Raw genomic sequence first — 12,019 nt, 5'->3', positions numbered from 1 at the left:
CAATTTATAAAAAATGCAACATCTGTGATGAGCAGTAAAATGAGGTATGCCTGTATAGTTGGAGCATTGTTTTTTTTTTTTGTGGTGCGCGGGCCTCTCACCGTTGTGGCCTCTCCCGTTGTGGAGCACAGGCTCCGGACACGCAGGCTCAGCGGCCATGGCTCACGGGCCCAGCCGCTCCGCGGCATGTGGGATCCTTCCGGACCGGGGCACGAACCCGTGTCCCCTGCATCGGCAGGTGGACTCTCAACCACTGCGCCACCAGGGAAGCCCTGGAGCGTATTCTTAATTCACTTAGCCAATCTCTCTCTCTTGTTTTTGACGGGATAGTTTAACCCGTTTCCATTTAAAGTAGTTACTGATAATTTATGCCATTTTACTATTTTTCCTGTACGTTTTATGCCCCCCTTTGTTCTTCTATTTCTCCAATACTGCCTTTTTTCTTAAATTAAGTTTTTTGGCTTTGTGCCCTTTTGATTGCCTTCCTTTTTTTTTTTTTTTCTTTTATTTTCATTTCTTTCTTTCTTTCTTTTTTTCTTTTCCTCCCCCAGCATGCGGGATCTTAGTTCCCTGACCAGGGATTGAACCCATGCCACCTGAAGTGGAAGTGTGGAGTCTTAACCACTGGACCACCAGGGAAGTCCTGCCTTCCTTTTTTTTTTTTTTTATTTTAAGATTTATTTTAGGCTGCGTTGGGTCTTAGTTGTAGCATGTGGGATCTTTGTTGAGGCACATGGGATCTTTCGTTGCGGCATGAGGGCTCTTTGTTGTGGTGCGCGGGCTTCTCTCTAGTTGTGGTGTGCGGGTTTTCTCTTCTCTAGTTGGGGCTCGCAGGCTCCAGGGCGTGTGGGCTCTGTCGTTGTGTTGTGCAGGTTCCAGAGCACATAGGCTCTGTAGTTTGTGGCACGTGGGCTGTAAGTTGAGACGTGCAAGCTCAGTAACTGTGGCGTGTGGGCTTAGTTGCCCCACATTATGTGGGATCTTAGTTCCCTGACCAGGGATTGAACCCATGTCCCCTGCATTGCAAGGTGGATTCTTTACCACTGGACCACCAGGGAAGTCCCCCGCCTTCCTTTTCTTTTGTGTATATTTTTAAGGCACAGTTGACCTTTGAACAGCATGGGAGATAGGGGCACTGACCCACTGTGTAGTCAAAAATCCAAGTATAATGTATAGTTGGCCCTCTATATATATGTGATTCCTCCATATCCAAGGTTCCACGTCCACGGATTCAACAAACTCTGGATTGTGTAGTACTGTAGTATTTACTGTGGACAAATTGCATGTAAGTGGACCTGCACAGTTCAAACCTGGGTTTTACAAGGGCCAACTTCATTTTCTTGCTGGTTTCCATGAGGATTACAATTAACATCCTAAATTTGTAATAACTTTGAATTTTTTAAAAAAAAATAATTTTTGGCTGCGTTGGGTCTTCGTTGCTGTGCGTGGGCTTTCTCTAGTTGTGGTGAGTGGGGGCTACTCTTCGTTGCATTGCACGGGCTTCTCATTGTGGTGGCTTCTCGTTGCGGAGCACGGGCTCTAGGCGTATAGGCTTCAGTAGTTGCAGCATGTGGGCTTCAGTAGTTGTGGCATGCAGGCCTTAGAGCGCATGGACTTCAGTAGTTGTGATGCATGGGCTCTAGGGCATGCAGGCTTCAATAGTTGTGGTGTGTGGGCTCACTAGTTGTGGGTTGTGGGCTCTAGAGCACGGGCTCAGTAGTTGTGGCGTACGGGCTTAGTTGCTCCGTGACACGCAAGATCTTCCTGGACCAGGGTTTGAACCCGTGCCCCCTGCATTGGCAGCCGGATTCTTAACCACTGCGCCACCAGGGAAGTCCCACTTTGAATTGATACCAACTTAGCTTCAGTAGCATACAAAAAATTCTGCTCACATTCCCCCACCTTTCTATTGTTTTTTCAAAATTTGTGTCTTTATACATATCGTGTGCCCATTAACATAGACATATAGTTATTTTTTTCATGCATTTGTCTTTTAAACCATGTAGGAAATATAAAGAAGAGGTACAAATCAAAACTATCATAATGCTGGCTTTAATTTTTACCTATATTTAACTTTTACTGGCGTTAAAAATTTTTTTTTTTTGGTACGGCTTTTAGTTACTGTCTAGTGTTCTTTCGTTTAGCCAGAAGGACCCCCTTTCCAATTTCTTGTAGGGCAGGTCTCTTAGCAACAGATTCCCTCACCTTCTGTTTCGTTGGGAATGTCTGTCTTTTTCCATATTTGAAGGATAGCTTTGCTTGATTTAGAATTCTTGGGTGACAGGTTTTTTTCTTTCAGAAATTTAAAAATGTCATTGTACACACCCTAATGGCCCCTGTTGAATTCGGTGAGAAATTTGTTGTTTAATCTTACTGAGGATTCTTTGTATGTGACAAGTTGCTTTTCTGTTAATCTTTTAAAGATTCTCTTTTTTCTTGGCTTTTAGCAGTGATTATTATTTTATCTCAGTGCAGATCTCTGCGTGTTTATTCTTCTCGTGGTTTCTTGAGCCTCTTGAATGTGTAGATTCACGTAATTATCTAATTCGGAAGTTTTTGGCCAATATTTCTTAAAATATTTTCTCTGTTCCTCTTTTTCCTTTTCTTCTGGAATTCCCATTGTTTGTATGTTAGTAGACATGATTGTGTCCTACAGGTTTCGTAGGAGCTCCTCTGCTCCCCTTTTTTAAATGATCCTGAAACTGGATAATTTCAATTGGTCTACCTTTAAGTTTACTGAGTTTTTTTCTTTACCTACTCACATCTGTTGTTGAGACCCTGTAGTGTAGTTTTCATTCTGGTTATTATAATTTTCAATGTCAATGTCTCTGTTTGGTTCCTTTTTGAAACGACTGTTGATTCTCTGTTGAGACATCATTGTCCTGGTTTCCTTTAGCTCCTTGACCTTGCTCTCCTTTATCTTTGAGCAGATCTAAGACAGTTGACTTAAAGTCTGCACTAAATGTCTGTGCTTCTACAGAGACAGATTCTCTTTGTGAATGGGCTATTCTTTTTTTTCTTTGCATGCTTTGTAACTCTCTTGAAAACTGGATGTACTGAATATTATGATATGGTAACTCTGGAAAGTGGGTTCTTTACTCACGGTTTAATTTTGTTGCTTGCTGTATGCTGCAGTTATTTGCCTTTTTAGTGGTCTTCTATGCAATTTTTTAAAAAGTGTACATTCTTTGTCACTTTCATCTCTAAAGTCTGTTTCTGTAGTTTGTGTTTAACTAGTTTTTTGACAGAGTTTTGCTTGAATACCAGGTGCCAAAATAGCGAGAGAGAGGGAGAATCAAAAAGAAAAGGAAAAAAAAAAAAAAAAGGAAAAAAGCAACACCTCTTCCAGTCTTTGCAGATTGGCTCTGTGCTAGGACCGTTCCTTCAGTGGCTAGCCAGTCTTCTTACCACTCTCCCTTACTTAGCCTTCACTTCCTGCTTGCCCTGTACCAGGAGATAGACCAGAGATGAAACGTTAGTGTCTCATCAGGTCTTTTAGGAATATGCATCCTGCCCTGGGCATGTGGTGCTGTCTAAATTCCCTAGAATGAACAGACACTTTTCAGTGCCCCAGTTTCCAAGAGAAACGTTGTCCCCAGCTTTTCCTCTTAGGCTCTTGGCACTAGGTTATTTGCTTGAACCATGATCTTTCGCCCCAGGGACCTGTGGGTATTTTGTCTGCTTTACAGTGATTTGAGGATACCCACCACTTTTCTGCCCTGAGTGAGTTCTGAGCTTGTCAAAAGAATAAGCATGTTGTGTCAGTTCTTCAGTAGCCAACAGACACTTTAGAGAAACACAATTCTTTGCAAATAAAGTCTGCTCTGCTCCTTCTGAAACCAGAAGCTGGGGTTCTTCACTGGGAATACAAGATGCTATCTTCAAGACCTCTGCTGAATCCATGGGTCAAGGGAAAGTAAAAATTCCCAAAGCTTTCCTGCCTTTTTTTTTGGGGGGGGGGCTGCACTGCGTGGATTTCGGGATCTTAGTTCCCTGACCAAGGACTGAACTTGGGCCCACGGCAGTGAGAGCACTTGAGTCCTAACCACTGGACCGCAAGGGAACTCCCCACTTTCCTGCCATTTTTAAGTTGCTTTTTTCTGACTTAGCGTTTGCTTGGTTGCTGCAAACCTTTCACTTTCTTTCCCAGAGTCCTGACAAAATTGGTTCTGATAGTTTCTGCTTGACTTCTTGATGTTTCTGTGGTGGCATGTGCCCTTGGAGCTGCCTTCTCCCCCATTTTTGCTAACATAAATCTGGATATTTTTGCATCCCTGTAAGTCTCCTTGAGTTTTGTTCTGAAATACAGTTATGTTCCTTGGAAACAGTTTGATCTTTTCAGGTCCTGCTCTTATGATTTATTCAGTGGGTCCAGAGCAGTGCTCAGTCTAGGGGTACTTATTCCCACTACTGAGGCAAGACCTTTATGAGTCTTTTACCCAGTGAAAGCCCTGTGAGTTGGGAGTTTTTCCAGTCTGGCTCAGGGAACAGGCACTGTTCCTAGACCTTTGTGCCAGCTGGCTACTGTTCGCTCTAATCTTTTTGGCTGGTTCTTTTTCCAGCCTCAGGTAATTTCTCTACTCACATGTTCTCTGTTTAATACTTATGTAGTGCTGTTTCTCTTTCTCTGTCTTTGAGTGTTCTCTCTCTGAAGGGCTTTCATTTCTGGTACTTGGCTTTGCCAATTTTAGCTTTCTTGGTCTCACCCATCTCCTATACTTTGAGAGTGTCCTGGGCTTGGCCTCAGTTTCTCTCCCTGAGTCTTGGCCTGGAAGAACTCTCAAGACATTAAGAGGGGGCAAACAGAGGGCTCACCTCATTTGTCTATTACCTCTTTGAGATTGTTGTCTTTCTGTAGCTGATACACAAGTATCTTGAGAACCACTGTCTAAATTATTTTGTCCTTTCTTTTTTTTTTTTGAGTGTGTGGGGTATGTATTGTTTTATGCAGGAGGATAAATTTGGTCCTTGTTATTCCATCTTGACCAATCTCCTACTATTTCTCCTTAGCCTTGATTTTTTTCTCTTATTTTATTATTCTTCTGTTCCCTCTTTTCTTCCTTATTTGTGATTATAATGAATATTTTTAACATTGCATTTTAATCAGTTTAATAATGCAGTTATTTAATATTGCATTTAAATTTAATTGTAAATTAAATTACCTTTTGGGCCATATCTCTTTCTGTGTATACAAGTATTAATATCTGTGTAGTGGTTGCTCCAGGGATTACAAATTTCATACAAATAAGTTCAGTCTACTATGTGTACCACTTCACACAAAATGTAGAAACCTTGAAACTGTATAGATCTCTTTTACCTGCTCCTTCCCCAATCTTTGTTATAGTTTTACACACATTGAAAACTTTACAAGACAGCGTTTTAACTTTTGATGTAAGCAGTCATATGTATTTTAAGTGAAAGGAGGTATTATGATTGTTATATCAGCCAATAATCTATCAAAAGTACCTGCATGTTTATCATGCTTCATTTTCCCCTTCATCTTGGAGCTTACTTCTTGGGTCATTGTTTTCTGCCCGAGGAAAATTGTTTGGTATTCCCTTTAATGGAAATTTGTTTAGAGATATTTTTTGGCTTTGTTATTTATCCAGTTCTTTTAGTGATAACTTCCCTTTGGGTTATATTAAGATTTTTATTTCTCTTTTTGGTTTTCTGTAGTTTTATTAATGTGCCTATGTGTGGATTTATATTTATTTACCCTGGGATTTATTGTGGTTCTTCAGTCTATGACTTGCCATCTTTCTTCTGTTTTAGAAAGTTTTTAGTTCTTACCATTTTTTAAAAGATTTATTATTTATTTATTTATCTATATCTATTTATGTGTTTATTTTTGGCTGCGTTGGGTCTTAGTTGCGGCATGCGGGATCTTCATTGAGGCATGCGGGATCTTTGTTGAAGCATGCGGGGTCTTTCGTGGCGTTGCTTGGACTCTTTGTTGTGGCGTGCGGGCTTCTCTCTAGTTGTGGCACACAGGCTCCAGGGCGTGTGAGCTCTGTAGTTGTGATGCACGGGCTCCAGGGCGTGTGTGCTCTGTAGTTGCGATGCACGGGCTCCAGAGCGTGTGGGCTCTGTAGTTTGCGGCACACGGGCTTTCTAGTTGAGGCGCATGAACTCAGTAGTTGTGGCGCGTTGGCTTAGTTGCCCCACGGCATGTGGGATCTTAGTTCCTTGACCAGGGATTGAACCCGCGTCCCCTGCACTGTAAGGTGGATTCTTTACCACTGGACCACCAGGGACGTCCCAGTTATTATCATTTTAAATATTGCTTTTGTACCATTTTTTTCCCTCTCATATTTCTCTGGGACTCTAATTACATGTGTGTTAGGCCTGCCCATCATGTTGTTTTCGTTTCCTGTCTTTTTGTATTTTTCATTTTTTTTTTTTTTTTTTTTTTGCGGTACGCGGGCCTCTCACTGTTGTGGCCTTTCCCGTTATGGAGCACAGGCTCCGGATGCGCAGGCTCAGCGGCCATGGCTCACGGTCCAGCCGCTCCGCGGCATATGGGATCTTCCCGGACCGGGGCATGAACCCGCGCCCCCTGCATCGGCAGGCGGACTCTCAACCACTGTGCCACCAGGGAAGCCCTATTTTTCATACTTCTGTGTTAATGTTCTGAATATTTTCTTCTGACCTATTTTGTTGTTCTAATTCTGTTTTCAGCTATGTCTAAGCCATTGTTAATCCCATTTATTGATTTTATAATTTTTGTTTTTACTTCTATAATTTTTGATTTAGAGTTTTCAGTTCTTTGAAGAAATTTTAAATTTTGTGTTGTGTGTATTTGAACATAATAAACATACTTTTTATAAATGTCTGTATCTGAAACTCCAAAATACAGATATGTTTTGATCTTCATGTTTCTGCTGGTTTTCATTCATGTTGTCTTGACTCTCATGTGTTTAGTATTTTTCATTGTGCCGAAAATGGTAATGAACTAGTATTAGAAATTATTTGTAGCCAAAATGACATTGTTTTCCTCTAAAGAGGATGTATATTAGCTTCTGTCTGGTGTCTGGCGGCACTTGTAATTTAGGGTTATGTGAGTCAAATTTCAGAGTTTGAGATGATCAAAGCCCAGCTGCAGTCTCTGGGTGGGCCTATGTACTTTTAGTTTATTGTCATTGCTGGCTTGCAGCCCCTCAGTGTTACAGCTGAAAGAGGGAAGGGATTTACTAGTGTTCTTCTTTTCCCTTAGTTGTCTATGGACGTAGATCCCTGTACTTTCAGCCTTCTGAGTTTGTCAGAAGTACCTTCTACTCTCTCAGCTGCTTTCTTTGAACTAGGCAAATGTCCCCTGGGTGACAGAATGGTCAAAAGTTGTACTTAACTCCCTTGACTTCCATCCTTTTCAAGTTTTGGCCCAGTAATTCCTTACTATGACATCAGCTCTTTGATACCTTTAGTCACATTTTGAAAATTAAAAGAAACAGCATTTAATATTAATATTTAAATTGATAAATTGTTAATATATTTTAAGTGAAATATTAAAATAGTAGAACAATGATTGTTAGTATTAGTGTTTAAAATGTCAACATTTGTATAACAGTTAAAAATTTAATACTGACATTTAAGATTTAAAGTATTAAAATTTTTATTATGGGTTTTCAGCTATAAAACTTCATACTTTTAAAATTAATTAATCAATTAATTAATTTTTGGATGAGTTGGATCTTTGTTGCTGTGCGCCGGCTTTCTCTAGTTGCAGCCAGCAGGGGCTACTCTTTGTTGCTGTGTGTGAGCTTCTGATTGCAGTGGCTTCTCTTGTTGCGGAGCAGGGCTTTACACACCGGGCTTCAGTAGTTGTGGCACGTGGGCTTCAGTAGTTGTGGCACACGGGCTCAGTAGTTGTGGCTTGTGGGCTCTAGAGCACAGGCTCAGTAGTTGTGGCACGTGGGCTTAGTTGCTCCGCAGCGTATGGGATCCTCCCGGACCAGGGCTCGAACCCATGTCCCCTGCATTGGCAGGTGTATTGTTAACCACTGCACCACCAGGGAAGTCCCAAAACTTCATACTTCTGTAGTGGTTCTCAGAGGAATTATTGATCTGAATTATTCAGTTTACTCTTATGAAAAGTGTCAGTGCCAGCATCTGAATTAAAAATTTCCCTTGGGGGGCTTCCCTGGTGGCGCAGTGATTGAGGTTCTGCCTGCCAATGCAGGGGACACGGGTTCGAGCCCTGATCTGGGAAGATCCCACATGCTGCGGAGCAGCTAGGCCCGTGAGCTACAACTACTGAGCCTGCGCATCTGGAGCTTGTGCTCCGCAACAAGAGAGGCCGCGACAGTGAGTGCCCGCTCACCGTGATGAAGAGTGGCCCCCCTCTCGCCGCAACAAGAGAAAGCCCTCACACAGAAACGATGGCCCAACACAGCCAAAAAAGAAAAGAAAAAAATTTCCCTTGGGGAGTTCCCTGGTGGTCCAGTGGTTAGGATTCTGGGCTTTCACTGCTGTGGCCCGGGTTCAGTCCCTGGTCGGGGAACTGAGATCCATCCAGCAAGCCTTGTGGCACAGCCAAAAAAAAAAAAAAAAAAGTTTCTGTTTATTTGTGTTACTGTGTGTATTAACTGGAGAAACGACTAAGAGTCTTATCAGTAGTGGTTTGATGATCAGTCAGTAATGATAATTTGTTAATGTTTTTGTTGTGCATTTCCTAAAATGGACATTTAAGGGACCTGTTCATAAAGTTAATAATTTAATTTATCTTTGAAAAAGCTTTATTGAAAAATGGAAAAATGACATTATTTTTGTTTATTTTTAGGTTGGGCTCATGTGGTTTGTGCCCTGTATATTCCAGAGGTACAGTTTGCCAATGTTTCAACAATGGAACCAATTGTTTTACAGTCTGTGCCACACGATCGTTATAATAAGGTATAGTAGATATTATTTTATTGATGTTTGAATATAATTTTTTTGTTTTAAAACTAGGAAGTATAAAGGAATTTTAAAATTTTGTTTTATTACAGCCCTTCATTAAAAAATTTAAATTAAATGCCTCCATTGATTTGGAAAAAGTGTAATTACTGTGGTAAACTACAAGTATTAAAATATGTTGTTAAGGTCACAGGAGTACAAAACAAACACACACAAACAAAACTATATTACCTTTTACATTAACCTAAGTATTTAAGCTTCTAACATTTTAATCTGTATAGATTTGTTCTTTTTTAAAAAAAAATATTTATTTATTATTTTGGCTGCACCAGGTCTTAGTTGTGGCACTTGGGACCTTTGTTGCAGTATGCAGGATCTTTAGTTACAGTATGTGGAATCTTATAGTTGCGGCATGTGGACTTCCTAGTTGCGGCATGCAGACTTCTTTGTTGTGGCATGTGAACTCTTAGTTGCAGCATGCATGTATGCCTGGTTCCCCGACCAGGGATCGAACCCGAGCCCCCTGCATTGGGAGCGTAGAGTCTTACCCATTGGACCACCAGGGAAGTCCTTAGATTTGTTCTTTAAGAATTACTAACTTTTGTGTTCTTTCAGACATTGAGGATCTGTTAAATTTGAATTAATCATTATTTGGTATAATATTCATTACGATGCTACACATCCTGTCTTAAAAATAATCCTATCACAGAATATTATTTGCTCATCTCTCCTCTCCACATTATTTTGTTCCCCTGAGATAGGATTTTTATTGTTGCCTTTTTTTTTTTTTTTTTTTTTTTTTTTTTTGGCGGTACGTGGGCCTCTCACTGCTGTGGCCTCTCCCGTTGCGGAGCACAGGCTCCGGACGCGCAGGCTCAGCGGCCATGGCTCACGGGCCCAGCCGCTCCGCGGCACGTGGGATCCTCCCGGACTGGGGCATGAACCCGCGTCCCCTGCATCGGCAGGCAGACTCTCAACCACTGCACCACCAGGGCAGCCCTATTGTTGCCTTTTTTAAAAACTTTAGTTAATGTTCACTTTTTTCCTGTATCTTTTTATTAATTTAGTACATTTATATTATTGTTTCATTCTCTTTTGCATATTATTGGATGATTTTTTTCTATTAACCACTGTGTCTTTAAATATAGTGTTACCATTTTTAACTAAAGGTACCTGTTGATTTATTCCATTGGTGAAGAAAGTGTCACTGCAGCCAGTTCTAAGGTTTCAAAATACTAAACATTTTGTAATGTAGGTCGTTAGTATTTATTAAAAAAAATGGAAAATATGGAGAAAAAATAGGAAAATGCGAGACAGAAATCATCTAAAATCTTTTTTGTGTGCATTTTAACATATACTATATAACTGTAAAAAGTTTGGATCATAGTGCTCATACTGTTCTGTTTTTGAAACTTAATAACCCTGAACATCATTTTGTGTTAATAAATTATATTTTGCCATTATTTCTAGCGGATATTTAGCATCTAATACAAAGTATTATTAGTTTTGATAAAATATAATTTATTAGGAACGCCTTAGGAACGCCTTCTTGTTGAAGAGCCTCACTTGGTGTTTGGCATGTACATACCAGCCAAATCTCTGTGTAAAAGAGTACGAACATTTTGGAGGCTTCAGTAAATATATTGTGTGAAGTTGTTCTAGAATGTAGTTTCTCATTTATTAATCACACTAGTTATATGTGAGATTGCACATAATCTTATATCCTGTTAAATGCACTGTATATTACCATTAAAACAGGCTTTGCTATTCTTTTTAGTGAAAAATATTAGTGTTTGAATGATTTTCTTTGAATATTGGTAAGGTTAGATATTTTACAGTTTTTAAAAAGGTTATTCATGTTTGTTAATTGATCTTGAATAGCTCTTCGTTCAGTTTAATATTGTAATGTTTTAATTTTTTCTTACAAAATGTTTTTTATATTGGAGATGTTATTCTTTATTCTTATATACTTGCTGTGAATGCTTTTGCCCATAACGTAACATTTTCTTTTTATTTTTCATTAAGTCTTGATGGTTTTTATTGTTGTCGGTATTCTAGCAGGTTAATTTCTTCTAGTTTGAAGTTTAAAATTTTTATGTAATTTACACAATTACTCTTTATTGTTTCTGCCTTTGTTGCCATGCAAAGGAAATCTTTCTCTACACTAATGTCTAACTATTTTTTTAGTACTTTCAAAATTCATTTCTAAAAATACTTGTTTTTTTCCTTTCAATTTTGAAATAATTTCAAACTTAAATTAAGGTTGCATTAATAGTACAAAGACTTCTTCCTCTCCTAAACCATCTGAGAGTAATTTATCATATAACACCGACACCTCTGAATGCTTTAGTTTGTATTTCCTATAAAGAAGGACTTTCTTCTGCATGACCAGAATACAGCCAAAATCAGGAAATTAACATTTATGCATTATTACTGTCTAATCCAGAGACCCCATCATTATTTGCCTAATTTTCATTCATGTTTTCTTTTTTCCCTTTCATAGCAAAACGATCACAGATTGCTTTTTGTCTCTTAGGTCTCCTGAATAGTAACTCAGTCTTTCTCTGATTCTCATAACTTTGATACTTCTGAATGGTATAGGCCAGTTATTTGTAGAATGGATTTTTATAATGTTTCCACATGATTAAATTCAGATTATGTGTTTTTGGCAGGAATATCACGGAAACGATGCTATGTTCTTCTCATTGCATCCTGTCAGGTGGTACATGATTTCAGCTTTTCCCATTACTGATGATTTTACCTTGATCACTTGGTTAAGGCAGTGTCTCCAAGATTTCTCCACTGGGAGGTTAATCTTTATTCCCTTTATAATCAGTAAGCATTTTGTGGGGAAGTACTTTCTTTTTTTTTGCGGTACGCAGGCCTCTCATGTTGCGGCCTCTCCCGTTGCGGAGCACAGGCTCCGGGCGTGCAGGCTCAGCGGCCATAGCACACGGGCCCAGCCCTCCGCGGCCTGTGGGATCTTCCTGGACTGGGGCACGAACCTGTGTCCCCTGCATCGGCAGGCGGACTCTCAACCACTGCGCCACCAGGGAAGCCCCGGGAAGTACTTTTTATGTAAATATCTTGTTCCTTGTGCCTTTTACTCACTAATTTTAGCATTCATTGT

The 12,019-nt window shown here is 39.9% G+C and overlaps 1 protein-coding gene across 14 annotated transcripts in view; it reads left to right on the top strand.

The window, feature by feature from the left end:
- Nucleotides 1–12,019, top strand: part of MLLT10 (MLLT10 histone lysine methyltransferase DOT1L cofactor) — a 253,478-nt gene that overhangs the window by 82,103 nt on the left and 159,356 nt on the right. For all 14 annotated transcript variants that reach the window (XR_002645563.3, XR_002645562.3, XM_022580469.3 and 11 more), the window contains one exon: nucleotides 8,777–8,886. Coding sequence is in view for 12 of the 14 variants with exons in the window: in XM_022580469.3 (XP_022436177.1) it covers nucleotides 8,777–8,886 (110 nt within the window). In the remaining 2 variants the exon portion in view is untranslated. The remainder of the gene's footprint in view (nucleotides 1–8,776; nucleotides 8,887–12,019) is intronic.

Source organism: Delphinapterus leucas, chromosome 2 (genome assembly GCF_059928025.1).
Source record: "Delphinapterus leucas isolate spDelLeu-1000000601 "Yukka" chromosome 2, BTC_Dleu_Yukka2, whole genome shotgun sequence".
NCBI classification, from domain to species: Eukaryota; Metazoa; Chordata; class Mammalia; order Artiodactyla; family Monodontidae; genus Delphinapterus; species Delphinapterus leucas.
Note: the sequence above shows the minus strand (reverse complement) of the source record. Positions and strands in the feature narration are given on the sequence as shown.